General features: G+C 38.1%; 2 protein-coding genes across 5 annotated transcripts in view; both read left to right on the top strand.

The window, feature by feature from the left end:
* Positions 1-5: 5 nt before the first annotated feature.
* Positions 6-9216, top strand: LOC139309110 (NADH dehydrogenase [ubiquinone] 1 beta subcomplex subunit 3-like). 3 transcript variants are annotated; one of them, XM_070933253.1, is made up of 4 exons: positions 6-214; positions 1398-1622; positions 7712-7863; positions 8982-9216. In XM_070933253.1, the coding sequence occupies exons 2-4, from the start codon at positions 1431-1433 to the stop codon at positions 9136-9138; spliced, it is 501 nt and encodes a 166-aa protein (XP_070789354.1). In that variant the 5' UTR covers positions 6-214; positions 1398-1430; the 3' UTR covers positions 9139-9216. The 3 variants fall into 3 exon arrangements, with proteins under 3 accessions (XP_070789354.1, XP_070789356.1, XP_070789355.1); XM_070933255.1 differs by lacking the exon at positions 6-214 and having other exon boundaries at positions 1553-1622; positions 7738-7863; XM_070933254.1 differs by lacking the exons at positions 6-214; positions 1398-1622 and adding an exon at positions 4801-4858 and having other exon boundaries at positions 7738-7863.
* Positions 9217-15496: 6280 nt separating this feature from the next.
* The window catches only part of CASP10 (caspase 10), a 32390-nt gene continuing 27545 nt past the window's right edge, over positions 15497-20341 (top strand). Inside the window, exon 1 of one of the 2 annotated variants that reach the window (XM_070933248.1) lies at positions 15497-15592. Coding sequence is in view for 1 of the 2 variants with exons in the window: in XM_070933247.1 (XP_070789348.1) it covers positions 15850-15876 (27 nt within the window). In the remaining variant the exon portion in view is untranslated. Of the gene's footprint in view, positions 15877-20341 lie in introns of both variants that reach the window. The other variant, XM_070933247.1, reaches the window with a different exon arrangement.

The following is a 20341-nucleotide window of genomic DNA, read 5'->3' as shown; positions in this document are numbered from 1 at the left end:
GGGGGAAGGACGGGAAGAGGTCTTATGGCCGGCTGGGAATCGCCGGTCGGAGTCCGCGCGAAGGGGGCGGAGCCAAGTAAAAGGCGGAAAGAACTTTCCTACGGAACCTCCTCAAGCGGCTTCGTTGTTCCGGGTAGATTAGCGGCGTCGAACCGTTCGTTTCCGTTTCCGCTTTGATTTCTTGACATTGTGAAGAAGGCTCTCTGAATATCAGGTATGGGCTATTTTGGATGCAGGTCCCTTTCTCTTCCCAATCCCAAGTTTCCGTCTTTTCTTTCCATAAATACCTGCTTCTGTTAGGAAAAAAGGTTTCATCGAAGAGGCGAGAGTCATGGATATAATGCCTGACGTCTTTGAAGCAGTGGGTAACTGCCCTTTCTTCTTGAATGGCCACTGACTATATCGTTAAAAACAAATAGATTACTAATAGGCCCGTTGCGCTTTTAATAAACCGATTTTCCAGGTTGACCAGACAGATAGATAAGACTCTACGGGATAACCCTTGCAGGAAAGGCAAGGTAATATTGCTCTGTAATTCATGTATTGGAGCATCAAGTTATACATATTGACATTTAGCCCACCTTTTAAAGATTTACAAATTGTATACAGGTATGCATCTAAGATAAATTTATATTGACAGATGTAGCCGTGGTTACAGTGGAATTGTTTTAAATGCTGTTTTTAATTCAGGATTTATTGGCTTAATATCTCTTAAAATAGATCATGCTAGAGCAGTCATACAACAATGCCCTCAATGTTCTTAAATCACCCCATCTCCCTCCATTGGGGTGAACCCGAGAGGTCTTAAAGCAAACAAACTTTGGCAAATCGATGTAACACAATACCCCTCTTTTGCCCCTTGGAAATATCTTCATGTAACTATTGATACTTTTTCTCATTTTATTTGGACTACTCCTCAGAAAGAGGAAGCCACGAAACATGTTGTTAATCATTGTATTCGAACGTTTGCTGTCATGGGCCTTTACCTTCTACGTTAAAAACAGACAATGGCCCTGCATATTGTAGTCGCTCCTTTGTTGAATTTTGTGACAAATGGCAAATTAAACATCTTTTTGGCATACTTTATAACTCTACGGGACAGACCATAGTGGAGCGAGCAAATTTTACATTAAAATCTGCTTTGGATAAACATAAACAAACAGGAGGGATTCCTATAGGTCTTCCTGATAAACAGGAACGGTTGAATAAAGTTCTGTTTACTCTGAATCATCTTAATATCACAGATTTATCAACTCCAGTAGATAATCATTTTGGAAGTAGAATAAGTCATCCCCAACCACAGGTAATATATAGATTATTGCCTAATCCCGAATGGCATGGACCTGTTCCCTTATTGATGTGGGGACGGGGATATGCTGCTGTGCTTGCTCCTACAGGTCCAGTGTGGATCCCTGCTCGGTGTGTGAAGGATGGCGTGGCACCAAGGACTGAAAAACCCAATCTCGAACTTCTCACTCAGCCTGCAGAACCCTCAGCAGGATCGGGACCGAGCACCTCGTAAGACACATCAAGTGACCTGGGGGCAGATTAAGGCCCTCTCTGCTCAAGCTACAAAATTGCTACAGGAAAAGGACATGCCGCAGACACCAGAGAACTTTTTGGTACCGGCATTTCTTGTTTAAATGCTAATTCTGTAACTATTGTAATGTGTATTCTTTTTATGTGTATTTTTCCTCCTGGCGTGGCTACAGTGACTTTGCAAGATGGAATTCCAGAGCAAGGACTTTGGGAACAAAATTCCTATATATGGGATGTGCAGAATATCTCTCGATTAGTAAATGAGACTGATTGTTGGATCTGCATGCACACATGCCAAAGGAGGACTTTTAATACATGCTATTCCTTTTAATGAAACCGGATGAAAACAACATCCGTGGATCCCCGGAACGCTACAAAAAGAAAATGTTAATTATACTATTTTAGCCATTGGTAGCAGGCTTCAAGAAGTAGCAGCATATTGTTGGGAATTCATCAACCATACTAGGAAGGCATCTGTTGATGTTGGAAAGTATCCCTATTGTAACACAACATTCTTTCTTAACACCACTATTGAGAGACATAATACCTTTTTGAATGCCACTATAATGGAACATCTTCATAATTTTACCTCTTATGGCTGTACATACCAATTAACTGGGTGTCCAGTAGTGGTAAGGGGAGGGTGTCCGACAAGTACGACCACCGGAGGTCTCTCTGTATGTAATTTGGTAAGATCAATGGTCAAACAATTAGCAGGGGGTGATAATCAAACAACATTAGGTAATATTTGGATGTTATGTGGTAGGCGAGCATATCAACGTATCCCTGCATGGTGGTCCGGTCGTTGTACCTTGGGATATATTGCTTCCTCCGTAGTGATATCTGATCATCGACCTAAAGGATGGTTACGGAATCGTAGAAATATAGATGTTCAAAATTCCATTAATCATTACACTGAGACCATGTTAGCAAGGGGTGTTATTCCTCCTTTAGGAGTAATGATGAATTATAGAGATTTACATATCAAATTGGACTACTGCTTTATTTAATGCTACTATCAAATCCTTAAAATTGATAAATGAAGAAATGTCGCAATTTCGAGAGGTAGTTTTACAAAATCGTGATGCTTTAGATATTATTTTAGCAGCCAAGGGTGGTGTATGTGCTTTAATTCATTCACATTGTTGTATATATATCACTGACCATAAAGCAAATATTTCAGCCACAATTGAGCACATGGAAAACATGATTGCAGATAATCCAATTGGTTCCACTATTCCACAATCCCCATGGGAGTGGTTATGATCTTGGCTCCCAGATTTTGGATGGGTGCGACAAATAGTGCCCATTGTTATTTTAGTTATCATTGCTTTAATTTGCTGTTGCTGCTGCTGCTGCGTGCAATGTTTGCCTGGTTTGTTAACGGTATTTCGTCTAAGAATTCGGCCCTCCAGATCTGAAGTTATGTATGCATACAAATTATTAAAAAATAAAGAATAAAATAAAAAGGAGGACATGTGGGAATGATTACTTTCTCAGTGGCTGGCAAACCATGCTGAGGAATGCAATGTCAGCATAATGATCCTATCTCAGGAAGTGTGAGACATGAGATTTGGCACGTAGGCAGATCACATTGTTTGCAGCAGGAAAGCATGAGCTGTCCACATGAATATCATGAGCTTTGTTTAGCCAATTGGGATAAGTGAATCTTTATCAATGAATTAGCTTCTGCCACGGAGACTGTGGATAACAATAAAAGGGAGCTCCCAAAAGCTATTCGGGGTGCCTTCCCATTAACCTTCTTCCTGCCTATGCGTTTTTTCTTCATCACAACAACAGAAGATGACAAGTAAAAAGCCTGAGATCAGACAAAACACTATGCAAGTGCTCTCAACATCCATGGTGGAGGAATGGGTAGCATGACATTGGTTATATAAGAAAAGAGGAAAAATGGAGAAAAAATGGTTCCAAAGGTAATTAAGTGAAAGGGCATGGGAAGAATGTCCCATTTTTTATCTCCTTCCTGTAGTAGCCACTTTAAAAACAACTCATGTGTCAAAGATTGCTACTGACAGACAGAATAACAAAGTTGGAAGGGACCTGGAGGTCCTCTAGTCCAACCCTTTGTTCAAATAGGAAACCCTATAACATTTCAGACAAATGGTATCCAATCTCTTCTTAAAATCTTTCAGTTTTGAATCACCCACAACTTCTTGAGGCAAGTCATTCCACTGATTAATTGTTCTGTTAAGAAATTTATCTTTAGTTTTAGGTTTATTCACTCCTTGATTGGTTTCCATCCATTGCTTCTTGTCCTGCCTTCAGGTGCTACTTCTTTGTGGCAGCCCCTTAGATATTAGAATACTGCTGTCATATCACCCCAGTCTTTCTTTTCATTAAACTTTTCATTAGACATAGCCAATATCTGCAGCTGTTCTTATGTTTTAGCTTCCAGTCCTCTAATCATCTTTGTTGCTCTTCTCTGCACTTTGTTCTTTGTTGCACTTTTTCTATCATGGCAACCAAAACTGGATCCAATATTCCAACTGTGGTCTTATCAAGGCATTATAAGATGGTATTAACACTGCGTGATCTTGATTCTATACTTGTTAATGCAGCCTAGGACTGTGTTACCTTTTTTGTCAGCTACAGCACACTGCTGGCTCATATTTAAGTGATTGTCCACTAGGACTCCAATATCCCTCTCTCAGTTACTACTTTTCAGCTATGTACCACCTATTCTATACCTGATCATTTGGCTTTTCTTGCCTAAATGTAGAACTTTACTTTTCTCACAGTGAATTTTATTTTTGTTAGATAGGGCCCAGTGTTCAAGTCTGTCAAGATCCTTCTGTATCTTGAGCTTATCTTCTGGAGTGTTGCCTGTTCCTGTCAGCTTGGTGTCAACTGCAAATTTGATGAGTTCCCCTTCTGTCCCCTCATCTAAATCATTGATGAAGATATTGAAAAGTACTGGGCCTAAGAAGACACCACCTTAGGGTACCCTACTGCATACTTCTCTCCATGTAGATGCAGTTGCATTAAAGACTACATGTTGATTGCAGTTGGTCAGCCAGTTACAAATCCATTTGGTAGTGATGCTGTCTAACTCATATTTTAATAAAGTAGTAGATTGTGGTCTACTTATCAAATAGCTCACTGAAGTCCATGTAAATTATATTCACTGCATTTCTCTGGTCCTCTAATTTTGTCACATTGTCAAAGAATGCAGTTTCTCTGGCATGATCTGTTTTTGACAAACCCACGTTGGCTTTTGATTATGATTTTGTTTGTTCACAGATTCATTGCTTGATTATCCTTTCCAGAATCTTCCCATATATTGATGTCAGACTGATAGGTATGTCATTTTTTAGATCCATTTTTTTTTCTTTCTTGAAGATGGGAACTACATCAGCTTTTTTCCAGTCATCTAGTAGTTCCTTGGTGCTCCATCTTTGAAAGTCAGCAGTTCTGAGATCACATCTACCAGTTCCTTCAAAATGTTGGAGTTCTGAAAGAGAGAGAGAAGAGGGGAAATAATGAAAAGGAATTTTTTTAACTTTCTAGAGTTCCTGAGATAAATTCCTGGTTGCTTGAACTACTCAGTTTTGACATATGCCAGATTTCGAGGATAAGAAATTGCAAGCGTATTAAATTGCTCTTTTAAAACCTATGCTAATTTCACCTACTGTTTTTTCTTCTTTAAAACAGACTTCTCACTCACAATAAGATTCCTTACATAGTGGTACATGGAGAAGATTTGTTCAGCTATAAAGCTGAATTTTATTGCTTATAATATAACTTAATGAATTATTTAAAGTCACCTTTATAATCTGGATGTTTCAGTAGCCATTTTAGATTCCTCTTATATTTAATCTTACAGTAGTTGCATTGATTTTTTTTTTATTTTGTTTGTTTTATCTTAATGTAGAATTTGTTTAATAATTTTTATTTCACTTTTCTTTATGGTGATTCTTATCATAAAATTGTATAAAATTCTGGTCAGTAACTTTAATAAGATTTTGATTGATTGATTGTCTTGGAGGAAAATATTTTCCAAAACCAAAAACTATATAATTGATGCAATTTTTTTCAGTGAAAAAAAACAGTTGGACCTCAGACAAATTAATCAGATGATGTGAATAAAAAAACTATGCCTGCAAAAAAGATAGAGACAGAAGCAACATTACTTTGCCTGGCCACTTACTGGAGACTATTAAGTGAATTAAATTATTGCATATAGCTAGTGCAAATAGAACACTACTTTTACTCCTTAGGGTAAAATAAAAGTATGTCAATTGTCAATATTTCTGAAACGTCGTTAGATATAGTTCCTTACTGTTATAACTACAACAGATATTTATGATTATTTTAATGTGGCATGGCAGTTTTCCTGGGCCATAGGAGATTAGGCAGTACATTTCCCATGTACATGATAGAAAATTTTGATTTTCAGTAGAAGAGAATATATGTAGCTCAGGTTTGAACTGTGGAGTCCTTAGTGCTATCTAAGCTTGGTTGTCTGCTTGCATACATTTTATTATCTGTACTTGAGAATGTGGGGGTTGTTCAGGGGTGGGTTCTACTTACCTTTACTACCGGTTCGCAACGGGATGTGCAGATCGCCGATGACAACATCCCGGGGGGGGGGGGGAGTGAGGCCTCCCGCCGGTTTTACTACCAGTTCTTGCAAACAGGTCCAAAACGGGGTTCCACCACTGGGGTTGTTCCTTGTTTATGTACAGTAGCTTGCCCTGCCAGTTTTGATGGAGTTCCTTGGAGTTCCTTGATAAGAGTATTATTTTCTGCTTGATAGTTGTCTGGTGTTCATCACTGTTTGTTTGGTTGTTGGCTGCTGGAGAGGATATGCTGTGGTCTTGTTGTTGTTCCTTGCTTTTTTATTGCAATTTTTGTTTATTTAGCTATCTGTCATCTATCTATCTATCTATTGAATTTATTTGCCCCCCGTCTCATAGCTAATGACTCTGAGCGGCTTAAAATATTTACACACGTCTTTTGAATGTGTGTAAATATGCCACGTAAATTTAAGATCAAAATGCCCAGAATCATGGACCTCATCAACTTCTGCCATACTACCTACTTTCAGTTTGATGGACAGATATACCAACAAACCAGAAGGACATCCATGGGATCATTATAATCATAGCAGAGGCTGTAATATAATATCTAGAAATCCTAGCATTCCTACACCAAAACATGAATCTAGAACGTAGATGACATTTTCATTATCATAATGAAAAGAAACAACTAGAGAAGTCAACATAAAACAACATCTTCAAAGGAATTATATTCATAGGGAAGAAGGAAACAACATACTACCCTTCCTGGATATCCTCATCAACAAAGGGAAAAAATAGCAAATTAAAAGCAACCCACACTAAACAAGTATTGCATCAAAGTAACAACCCCACCTATCACAAGAGAAACTGTATAAGAACACTGTTAAGATAAGACACCTAGAAAATTCAAAAAAGGAAACAGGTTGCCTGTACAATATCTTCCAAGAAAATAGATACCCACACAACTTTATCAAAAAGTGTGTGACCAATCCACTATAGCACAACCCAACGCAAGCTATGGAAAGGATAACTCTACCATACATCAAAACAACCAATACATTACAACTACATGCCATCACTACAGCATACTACCTAAAATCATCTGAAATACCTTAACTAAACCAAAAGAACAGTAGCCCAAGAAAAAAAAACAGGAATCATCTACAACATGGAGTGTAATAACTGTAGCAGCCACCATACAGAGCACATTCATGAACATCAACTGGCAGTCATAAGACATGATGAAAACTCCTTAATCTTATAGATTCAACCACAGTTTCAACTGGGAAACAGTGAACATTGAAAAATGTCTGGAAGTTGGGTATTCAGACAAATCAGCCATCAATAGACGCATAGAAATAAACCATGTTAACACACTATACAAGAGAGACAACAAAAAGACCAGACATATCCTTCTCCATAGCCAGCACCCAGATAAACGGACAAAACACCAAACAAACATTCAAGCAGTAAAGAACCACCTAATCAAGGGACTACCAAGGTGAAAAGCATATACCTAATTGGGTAATGAACAATTTGCAAGCAAACAACCAAAGCTGAAAGAGCACCAAGGACTCCACAATATTGATTTTGCAATATTCCAAATGAACAAGCACTGTACATTTTGTCAGTTTTACTTTTACAAATATTTTCTCAGGATTATGGGCCATGGTCATGGGAACGGTGAGCTTCCTGATTACAGGCAATGGAAAATAGAAGGTACCCCCTTGCAAAATGTCCAGGAAAGGTTGGCTAAGCTTGGTCTCAAGGATCCATGGCTTCGGTAAGAGTTGGCATATATGTAATCCTTCATTTGTTCAAGTCAATCACAAAACACATTTTATGAAACAAAACAAAGATAAAGTTCCCATTCTAGAGAAGTCATTAAGCATTTTGTTTTCCAAGCATTTTTTGTCCTATATTTGGAAATACAAAGTAGATTGACTCTGAAATTTTAGAATAGAAATGTAAAAGCTGATAATTAGGATTTGTGAGGACATTCTTGCACAAGAGAAGTAGATTCCCCTATATGATGTTGAATCAGTTCTTCAGAAAATTTGCATCTTTAAATTTTAAAAGATTCTTTAAAATGGTACAGTGCATACTTTGAATAATATCCAATTTGAATTCAACATACATTTTGTTTTCCTAAGGCTCTGCTGGAAAATATATTATCCTTAAAATGGTTTTCTGACATATACACTGCACATTATTTTGCAAGCTTTTGTATTCCTTAATATTAACATTAGAATTTTTTAACTGGAACTTTAGTTTTCAGATAGTTTTTTTTAAATTGTTATCTTTATGAAATGCAACTTGGGTGCAGATGACACCACGTGCTCTTCAAAAGCATTTTGAAGAGATAATTTTAGATAGCTTTTATCTATACACATGAACTTTCAGGACAGTACAGGTAGTCTGCAATTTACAACCAGAATTGGAACCAGAATTTCCATTACTAAGCAAGAGGGTTGTTAAGTGAGTCATGCCCAGTATTTATGACTTTATTTGCCATGGTAGTTAAGCAAATTACTGCAAGTGTTAAGTGAATTATGCGGTTATAAAGTGAAACTGGCTTCCCCCATTGTCTTTGCTTCTCAGAAGCTGGCTGGGAAGGACGTATATGTTGATCACATGACCCCAATGGTGCAACCATCATAAATAAATGCCAAGTACCAGCACCCAAATTATGATCACATGACCATAGGGAAGTTGCAATGGTCATTAAGTGTGAGAACCAGTTGTAAGTCATTTTCTTCAGTGCCATTGTAACTTGGAACAGTGACTAAACAAATGGTTATAATTCTGTATTGAAAATATGATATGTAAATTAAACTGTGGGCTAAAAGGTAAAGTTGCAAAATTGTGTAATTTTTCATCTTATGTCTCTTCTTTCTCTAGCAATGAAGCATGGAGATTCTCAGGTGGCTTTGCAAAACCAGTCACTTTCATGGACGCAATCACCAAAGGATTCAAATGGGGGTTTGCCGCCTTTGTTGTGGCACTTGCAGTTGAATATACATTTTTCCCCCCAGAAAAAAATAAGGGACATCACTGAAGATTTGTTTGTGTCTTCTAGGTCTTGAGTCCATTGTATAGTCTGACGTTTCATGGAGTGGAGCACATTAAAGCTCCTCAAAGAAAAATATATGTGTAGTCTCTCTTTCTACCACAAGTTTGGGGATAAATGTGGATATACATCAAAACAGCCCATTATTACTTAAACAAAATGGAAAGGCTGCCATTTATTTTTGTTCTAATATTTTTCTGTTCTGTTAGGACAGCTAGGAGAGCACCCATTTTTCTCTCCACACATTTAGAGTGAAATATATGAAGGTTGCTAAATCCATCTTCCCTCAATTTTATCTCACTAATACCACTATGAAGTAAGTTAGATCGAGAGAGAGCCATTTGATCTAGACCAGAGGCATCAAACTTGCGTTGTCACATGACATATTGTGACTTTTTTTCCCTTCGCTTAACCAGGATGGGCATGTGCAAGTTTGACACCCCTGATCTAGACCAATAATATGGTTTAAATACCGACATGTCAGTTCACAAATTCAGCACAATAAAATCTACCTATAGCTAAGCAACCTCTATAGATATAGGCCAGGTAGCTGGAGTACAGTCAGAATGGATTCAATTGATTGGTTTGAAAAGAATAAAAATTCTCACTGTGAGCCTCTCAGGGTTACGTTTTAGCTGCCTCCCTCCAGTATCTTGGTTGCATAGGATGAATCCCTGCTCTGCATCAAAGTTCAAATGGGCCTCACTATATCATAACAACCTTCCAAATCTACTTATATTCCAGTTGACAACTCATCCATCATCACTCTCTCTCCCTTGGAAACCAACAGCCTGATTTGGCATTGAGAGAGTAAACAGGAAGTTTAGGAGCAACAACTCAGGCTGTCTCCATATTCAACAGTTCAGTTGGACATTGGCAAATAGGCAATCAATGTTGTGAGATATTGCCTGTTAAAAACCGTGGCCACCTTCAGAACCAATTCTGTCCAGACCATCAGTGCTATAGGTTATCAAATAGGGTTTCGGTAAGTCCAAAATAATACACTACCAGTAATGAGTATTTTAAATAATAGCTAACAGTCATGGCATTCAAGGCAATCAAACTTCCTTGGTACTCAATAGTTAACACAGGGTTAACTATGGGGAAATGTAATGTTCTTAGTGGCAGAGATAGAACAGTTCAAAGAAGTGTAGGGGAAGCAATGGATTGAATGGTATAGCTATGGAAAGAGCATCAAAATAAAACTAAAAGATACAAATTCAAATCCGCCATAGCAAAGGACAAGAGTTTAGCTTTGTTACTACAGTGAAATTGCAATTAAGAAATACAATGTGCATATTCTCAGATACGTTAGGTGGAGCACCTGAACAACTGCTATAAAATTCATACTCTAACATGAAATAATGTTGGAACAGCTTTATTGAAAAAGTCATTTTTAGATCTTTGGCTTCTAATCTTGGCCAAAATACAGATAGTCCTCGCTTACTGAAAAGGAGACGTCTGTGCCAGTCCTGAAAATTGCAGCTGTAGTAGTAATCCTACAATCATTTGTTTACAATTTGGGTGCTTGGCAATTGGTGCATATGAAGGCGAATATACATGAGCCAGGATAATGTTGCAGGAACCAAGCTGGGTCGGTCACTGAGACCAGAGTCTCAGCTTTCTGAGCTTTCGGGCTCTGGTCCCAGTGAGTGACCTAGATTGGTTCCTGGAACTGGTGCATATGTATAATGGTTGTAGCATCCCACAGTCATATCATTTGTAACCTTCATAGTTGGCATCTGAGAAATCAGGAAAACCAATAGGAACTTTTGACCACATATCACACTTAACAGCCTGTAATGATTTGCTTAATAACTGCGGCAGGAACTGAAGAAATGACACCATAAATTAGGCACAGTCATATGACTTCATTTTATGACTTCAATTTAGTGACAAAATTACTCGTTCTGATGGGATTATCCGTATTGGGGCATCGGCAAAACGGAGCCAATTAAGGCAAACAGGAAGTGGGGGAAACAAATCATGCCCAGGCATATTCAAAACACCTAGAGCCATCAGACAACTGGAGCAAGATTACGGTATTTTAAGATTTATATCAGGTGTTGCCACTACATGACACAGGTAGTCTTAAAAAAATGACTTATGACTGGTTTTCACACTTGTGTCCATTGCAGCATCGCATGGTCACATAATAAATATTTGGGCACTTGGTAACTGGCATGTATTTATAACAGTTGCAGTGTCCCAAGGTCATGTGATCACCATTTGTAACCTTTCCAGATGGCTTTTGACAAGCAAAGTCAATGGAGGAAGGCAGATTTGCTTAACCACCACATGGTTCACTTAACAACTATAATGATTTGCTTAACAATTGTGCAAAAAGATTGTAAATGGGACAAAACTCACTTAACAACTACCTTGCTTAGCAATGGAAAATTTTGGCTGTGGTCAGTTGTGGTCCTTAAGTCAAGGACTATCTGTATAGTATCCATTCTGATTTAAGGCATACAATGCTTAAAGCCCTAAATATCTAAATTGACCAAATTGATAGGTTTTCTAAAGCCAGTTAGTAACTATTGATTAACATGATCTCATCAAAACAATTTCTATAGATTTTATTATATGCAATTCTATCTTTTGTTATTTTGAGTAATTTTTTCCCATTGTTTGTTAGACTTACGTTGCCAAATGTTGAAACTAGAGAAAAATTGATGAAATTTACCAAACCTAATGAAAAACACAGGGATCATCTTTGCTCAGTTATTTTCAAATTCCTTCCAAGTTTTAGGACTTGGCATTTGGCATCATCACTACCAGAATGGCTGACAGTATTGCAGGATTGTATTAATTAGAAGTATGTGCTGTCATCTGAGATCAAGTCTGCTTTCCCAATACACATTGGTCATCTGCCATCTTCTGAGAAAACAATGCCATTAGCCAACTTAATCTAATTAATACTTGCCTTTCTCAAGAATAAATGTTTGCCGTTGTTGGTCCAGTCTTCTCCTTAGCCCAAACAAAAACACAAAATAATAACTAACTGCACATCAGTAACTGAAATTATTTAGTGCAAATGACAAAATGTTTTCTATGATAGAAAAAAGATATATTCTGTAATTCTGTATTCAATGCTTTGTCTAGTTGCTGGCTATTTCAGGTAGTGAGTGACATGTTGATTATTAATAAAGTGTATATTATTTTGGCCTTTGTTAAAGCCTTGAGGAAAAATATATTAGCCATACTAAAGAACCGCCATCTTGAAGTCAATGGTAGTGATTTTTTTAAAAAATACACTGCTCAAAAAAATAAAGGGAACACAAGCAGAAGACATCCGAGATCTGAATGAATGAAATAGCCTTATTAAATACTTTGTTCGTTACATACAGTAGTTTTGTGTTCCCTTTAGTTGTTTAGTTGAGCAGTGTATAAACTACTGTATGTAAAGAACAAAGTATTTTTTTATTAAAAGTTTTTATTTTATAAACAAACAAACAATACATAATCATTCATCTTCTGAGTACATCTTTTGTATCTTCTTTTTACTCCTCCAATATTTATATCTTAATATTATCATTTCCTTTATTATGACATTTCCCCCACATTTCTTACTTCTCTATTATCTATCTTTTAGTTTTATTAAAAATTAAACAATTTTATCCCCAACAACCTTCAACCCCCCTCCCCTCCCCCCCGACTTCCCAGAGCAAAAACAGGGTGTAACATTAAACAAGCATAAGCTAAAATATACTAACTTAGTACAAGATTCAAAACTCCCTCACACTCTTTAACTCCTCTTTTAAAAATTATTCATCAGCCTCCCCTTTTAAAATTCTAAATTAAACATTTTAAAACTTTCTTTAAAGCATATCTTTTTAAAAGAAAAGAAAAAATATATATTATTTTAAGTTAAACCTTTTAAAATCTCTTAATACCTTTAATAAGACATTCTTCAAGATATAAGTTTCAAAACTTTTTTTTTAAAGGCTATCCATATAATCTTAAAAATACTAGTAATCCATTGAGTTAAATTATTTCTAACTCTTGAGTTCATTCTTCAAAATATCAATTTCAAAACTTTCAGAAAGTTATCAGTTAAGTTTAAAGTTAAGCATTTTAATACCTCGATATTTTTTTTAAAAAAAGCTATCCATTTTTAGTTAAACATTTTTACTTAAACTTAAAAAATACTAATTTTAGTAAACTTTTCAAATTTATTATTAAAATCCTCCCCAAAACAAACTAATCTTCAATTCTTCCTTTCTTTCTATATTTTTTCCAGTCCTTCTTCTTCAATAGTACTTTCTTCTTCAGCATTGCTCCTCCCCCTGCTTTTATTTTCGAAAATGTTTGAATATAGATTTGAGGCTGATGCATCTTTGAGAATCGTTCTCTTCAATTTGAAACCTCCATTTCGACTCTTCCTGCTTATATAATCAGTCACTTCCTTCCTTGAAAATTGATTCTGTCTATCAAGCCAAAAATTGTCACGATAAAGTTTATCAGTCTGCAGGAAAGAGTCTATTTGCTGCTTTTCAGTTAACTGCATAGAAGCTTCTGCCAAAACCTGTTTTCAGTGTCCTAACTTCCATCATGATCCTGACAGCCTCTTTTTCCTGCTCCAAAGTCGAAATAGCTTGATTTTCTTCCTCTTTTTCAGCCAGCAAATTATTGCTGTTCTCCAGATTATAATTTTGAATAGTCCTTTCAACTGATTCCAATATAACAGAAGTATAAAAATTTAAGAGTTCTTGTAAAACCTTTACAGTCACAACTTGTGAATTTGCTGGCTCATATAATAATGATCCTCCATGCTTGATGTCAGCCATATTTCAATTTCCACTTTAAATTTATTCAGCTGTCAGGTCAATAAGTCCAATAATTTTCCACACAATTTAAAAGTATAGAGTAGTTGGGGTCAGTACCATAGTCTTTTTCATTCCACTAGCACTTTAAATCTTTTTCTTGCCGCGTAATCCAGTACCTTTTACAATGTTGCAGCTTTAACGATCACTTTCACTAGTAAGTTTCATTTCAACACCCTTAAGCGCCATTTTTCTTTTCTTTTAAACGGAGTTAAAGTTTAATACTTGCATTTTCTGTTCTCCTGATTCCTACCGGTAGTTCTCCACTTACGACCACAATTGAATCCAGAATGTATGTTGCTAAATGAAACATTGAATTTTGCCCCATTTTACAACCTTTCTTGCCAGTGTTGTGCAGTGAATCATTGCAGTTGTTAAATTAGTAACAGTGTTGTTAGTGAATCTGGCTTCCCCATTGATTTTGCATGTCACAAGGTGATCACATGACTCCTGGACACTGCAACTGTCATAAATATGAAGCATCTGGATTTTGATCAAGTGACCAAGGGGATGCTAAACAGTTCTGTGAAAAATGGCGCCATCATTTTTTTTCAGTGCCATTGTAACTTTGAACAGTCACTAAATGAATTATTGTAAATTAAGGACCTGTACTTATGCTTTTTCCATAAAATATGTTGTATATTATAATCAAAAACCAAACTCTTTCTCGGTTGTTTCAGTTTACCATGTATTAAAGGCTATGCCATCAGAAATAATTACCACAAAAATTAACAATAGAAGTATATAATCTTTCTTGAAAAATAGTTTGATAAAGTTAAAATCTGATCACCATCCTGCATAATAAAAGTCTAAAAATTAAAATGTTTAAACAAGGAAGTGGGGAACTGTTATTTTATGGAATTGACAGAATTTTGTTTCATAATTTGAGAAAATGAGTACTCATCATGACACATTCAGAAGACTAGAAATAAGACTGCTTAATCTAGAAAGTACTGTGTAGTGTAATGTAATGCAAATATTTTATAACAAAGTAAAATGAATAATAAAAACTAAATCACAGAATTAAATATTACCTATCTCTACTAATATGACTGGAGAACGTTTAAGTTACTTTCATTTTTGTTTCTTTTAAATATGTCTTTTTAAAAAGCTCGTGATAAAATGCATTGGTATTACTGTGGTAGGTTGTTAACTTCTGTGGATGCATGATAGAAAAAGCAGGACATCCGCGCAAGCAAGAGAGGGAACTTCTTGTGAAGAAAAAGCTTTTCTTTAGGACATCACAGTGGAGGAGAGCTGCGATGATAAACTCCGCTTAGTCTTATCGACCCCCTCCCAAACTGAACGCCATCCGAGGTATAAAACAGCATATTCATATATTCCGGTTGTAGAACTGAGACAAACTCCTAGCAACATACTTCAGCGCAAATTGTAATTACAGATATAATTACAACATATCTCCCCCCCCCAAAAAATAATATCTTGTTGGTCCTTTGACTGGCCCGTCGAGCTTAGTCGGCGTTATTTGGAGCTGGGCGGCTCCCAAGTTTAACGTCATCTTCCACCAACTGCGCGTAGTAAGGATTTTGCTTCCCGAAATGGCGAGCCTGCTGTATTGAGGAGACGCAGAGCGGAGGGACGAGGGCGCTCGGGCTGTGAGTAGAGCTGGCTGAGAAGCCGAGTGGGGAATGGGGCGTCCGTGGACTGAGGCGTTTGCGATAGAGCGCTTGGAGGCGAGAAGCGAAAGACGAGGCCATCTTCACGAGGCCCCCGGGCAACAAAAAGCCAAACTAGCTCTGACTCGGCTTCAGGAGATCCGTGTTAGAAATCAAGCTGCGCACGCGTCTCTGCCTGAAAAGGAAAGGGGCGCTTGACCTTCGATGCCAGTTTCTCCGGAGTAAGGCGCCGCTGAATGCGACATTGTGAAATGATCACTAGGGTGGGTTTTTCTGGTTGTTGTTGCTTACCTACTTACAAGCATCTCAACAGACTAACTGCATTCTCTTGAGAACTCTTCAGATAAAGCCTTCAAAGATCTTAAAGAGAGTCTGGACTCTCTTACTTCCTCCACTGGAAGGATTCCAAGCTCGCTAGTCTGTTTATTCCATCCCCTTTGTAAACTGGGATTGTACCACAATCTTATACACGTATATATGTATCCTGGGGAAATTTTTCCCTTTTTAAATCTAAATCTAGTTATTTTGTTAATTGCTTGATTGCTGATTTTATTATTTCAGTAGATTACTTTTAAGCCTTGTACCATGCTTTTCTATTAAGACTCATTTCCAGTGTTGTTTCAGAAAGATTTCCCTACCTTCAATATCACTGTAGGTACCTCTGTTTTAAAGTACTAGAATTAGGCAATAATTTGGTGGATGCAGAGAGGATAGAGCGAGAGAGAGTGATTTAGTTGTTGCTGGAAAATTTACTGGGAGTTTAAGCTGAACCAGCTATAGCTAAAGAAGCAGCAGGTACATAAGCAGGGTGGACAAAAGCCAGGAATCTTGTCTGTCTCCTTCAGGGAGGTACAGGTAGCCCTCAATTTACGACCGCATTTGAGCCCAAATTTTCTGTTGCTAAGCGAGTTAAGTGAATTTTGCCCCATTTTATGACAATTCTTGCCACAGTTGTTAAATGAATCACTGTGGCTATTAATTTAGCAACACAGTTGTTAAATTAATCTGGCTTCCCCATTGACTTAATTTGTCATGAGGGCGCAAGAGATCAAGTGATCCTGGGACAGTCATAAATATGAGCCAGTTGCCAAACGTCTGAATTCTGATCATCTGACCATGGGATGCTGCAATAGTTGTAAGTGTGAAAAACGGTCATAGGTCACTTTTTTCACTGCCACTGTAACTCTAAAGAGTCACTAATGAAAGTTCACTGTTGAAACTTGAGGACCACTGTAGATAAGAAAGACCCAAGCTGTCACCCAAACCAGACAGAAGGGATTGGGTCTGAGCATATGGAACCCTTCCCTCCACCAAGTCCAATCAACAGCCAACAGACTGTTAACAAGGCAATAGAAGTTGCCAGTTTTGTGACTCAAAAAGCAAAGACTTTTGAAGGACTTCTGGCTGACATCATAGCAGCATCAGTCACAAGAAATGGGGGAAACGGGACTCTCAGTTCCTGTGCTGGCTTCTCCCTATTTGTGGGCTCTGAAAGGAGCCAAAGTTGCCTTGTAGGAGTGGCGAAGCTAAGGAGGGGCGCCCTGAGAGGTCGCAGGAGAGATCGCAACTCTCCTGCTGAGCCTCGGGGCTTTTTTCCCTCTATGCCACGGCGAGGAGAAGAAGCAGTCTAAGATGGCTGTCACGAAGCTGGGACAGCCGACAAACATCTAAGCACTGTGTAGGTGCAGACTTTGGGGAACAGTGCGTGAACTGGGTGAGAGAATATTTTCTGTTAAAATTTGACCTCAAGGAAATCTAGGGGGAATATATATTTAGAACTATTGTTAAAGCAGTGAACAAGCACTTTGAAAAATTATTAAATCGGAAGGAGGAGAATCTAAGAGAGAGGGGAAAATTTTTAAAATATATATAGAGAAAATTGGACTCTCAAAGAAGACGTGGTATTGAGAAGGCATTTTAAAATGCTGGAACTATGAACTTTAAAAATTAATACTTTTTTATTGGAATTATAATTTAAAATAATTAAAATCAGACTTGCCAATATCACATCATGAAGTAGAGAGCGCCATCTGCTGATGAGAGGGAATATGTAAGCCTGAGAATAACCATTTGAAGGATTGAAAATACTGGATTACATGCATCTACTCTAAGACCACTGGAGATATGAATATTTAAATAAGAACTTTAAGTAAAAGACCCCTGAATGTTACGCTATATGATTGAACGTATTAAAGTGATTTGAGGAGACTTGGACAACCCCCTGGTTTATTTAAATGGATTTGATTGATTATTTAAGAAATATTAAAAATTGTGATTTGTGTAAGCTCAGTTTTGAATGAAGGATTCCTGGACTACCGGCTAAAAGTGGGACCTATTAAACAAAATAAGATGCAATGCAAGGCAGAAGTGAGTGGAATTTTAAACAAAATGAAGCTGATGTTTCAAAGCATTAAGAACTTTATACAGGAACAACATAAGGCGATGGTGAAATTATTTGATGGCATAGATCAAAAAATATTATACAAGGGACAATGAGCAAAGACCAGGACAATCAGGAAAGAAAGGATCCACCAGAAGGAATGGAGAGGAAAGCAGAACCGAGAAACCAGCGAAAAGAAGACAACAAGGAAGAGATATCATCAAAATTAATAATGACTAAGGAATTCAAAGAGGAGGAAAATATTTTAAAAGATCTAAAAAGGGACTGGGAGAAACAGGAAAGTATTTGGGGAAAGGAGATAGGGGTTAGAACAGAAAGCTTTAAAACTAGACAGTGGGAAAGGGTAGAGAGGGGAGAAAAAGTTAGATTGCACAGTCAGAATGCAGATCTAGAAGTAGATGGAGTAAAAGACTTAAGAAAAGAATATGGGAGGCAAGTCAAAAAAATAAGACTTAAAATACTGATGCAGGCAAGAGATGATGGATAGAAAAAAGCAGTGGTGAAATCCAAATTTTTTTACTACCAGTTTTGTGGTGTGGCTTGGTGAGCATGGCAAGGGAAGGATACTGCAAAATCTCCATTCCCACCCCACTCCAGGGGAAGGATACTGCAAAATCCCCATTCCCTCCCCACTCTCGGTCCAGCCAGAGATATTTGCCAGTTCTCCAAACTACTCAAAATTTCCGCTACCGGTGAAACACTGAACAATGAAAGAATGAAGGAGGAAACTAATATAAATAGATGTGAAGCGCTAAGTAAGGGAAATATGAATAACAAAGCAGGGGAATAATAGTATGTATAGATTAATATAACAAGATATATGGAATAATAAGAGGGAGGTTTAGAAATTGAAGGGCGGTAGTATTAGGTATGTTTAAACAATATGTAACAATGAACATGAGATGTAATAACTATGAGTAATAATATTGTCTATTTGTATTAAAATGTATGATACCCAAGTATCATACTATTCACGCATTAATATGTATAAATAATATAAAAACTTGGGGGGGAAGCAAAAACTTTGGAGGATAAAAGGGTCCCAAAGCCTGTCCGCTCTTTGTAGTCTTTAGATGCAGACTTAAATCACTCTAGCTCCATGATGGCAAACCTATGGCACGCGTGCCACAGGTGGCATGCGGAGCCATATCGGTAGGCACGCGACTGTTGCCTAGCTCAGCTCCGGCGCGCGCATCTGATTTTTGGGCCTTCCGGGGCCAAAAGTCAGCAAGTGTGCCGTTTCTGGCCTCTGGAGAACCTCCAGGGGGGTGGGGAGGGCGGTGGGGAAGGCTGTTTTCGCCCTCCCCAGGCTCCAAGAAAGCCTCTGGAGCCTGGGGAGGGCAAAAAACAGACTTACCAGGCGCACCGTGCATGCCAAAAGCGGGGGGTTGGGGGGGGCACGTGCACATGCATGGGGGTGGGACACATTATGGGTATGGGCACACATGCACACAACCCCCGCACTCCCTCTGCTTTTGGCACGCGATGGCATAAAGGTTAGCCATCACTGCTCTAGCTGGTGAAGGGTGTGGGTAAGTATGTATGAATGTGTGTGGTGGTGATGGTGGGGAATAGCAAATGTGCATTGTAACCAGTGGTGGGATTCAATTTTTTTAACAACTGGTTCTGTGGGTGTGGCTTAGTTGGGGGTGTGGCTTGGTGGTCATGTGACTGGGTGGGTGTGGCTAGCTGGTCATGTGATTGGGTGGGCGTGGCTAGCTGGTCATGTGACCAGTGGGCGTGGCTATCTGCATAGGGACTACAGAGGGCTGAAAAAAGTCATTTCTGACTGGTCCTCGCACTTTTGACCGGTCCTCGCACTTATGACCATCCTCACATTTATGCCCGTTGCGGCATTCTTAACAACCGTGTCACTCATTTCACAACTGCTTCTCTTCATCATGGTGACAAGATAGGGCAAAAACCTAAAATGTGAGGACAGTCGTAAATTCGAGGACTGGTCAAAAGTGCAAGGACCAGTCAGAAATAACTTTTTCAGCCCTCTGAGTAGTCCATATGCACAAAAGGACTACCCAGAGGGCTGAAAAAAGTGATTTCTGACAGGTCTTCGCACTTATGACTGGTCATCATTTATGCCCATTGTAGCATTCTTAACAACCGTGTCACTCATTTCACAACTGCTTCTCTTCACCATGGTAACAAGATAGGGCAAAAACGTAAAATGTGAGGACAGTCGTAAGTTTGAGGACTGGTCAAAAGTGCGATTTTAAAGGACTTTAAAAGTGCAATTTTAAAGGACTTTCTGCAGACATCTGATAAAATTAATCACACAGCCTATAGGAAATGTAGTAAGGTAGGGGAGCTGT

The sequence above is a fragment of the Pituophis catenifer genome, unplaced genomic scaffold (genome assembly GCF_029215685.1).
Source record: "Pituophis catenifer annectens isolate HBS135680 unplaced genomic scaffold, rPitCat1.0.hap2 SCAF_1, whole genome shotgun sequence".
NCBI lineage: Eukaryota > Metazoa > Chordata > Lepidosauria > Squamata > Colubridae > Pituophis > Pituophis catenifer.
Note: the sequence above shows the minus strand (reverse complement) of the source record. Positions and strands in the feature narration are given on the sequence as shown.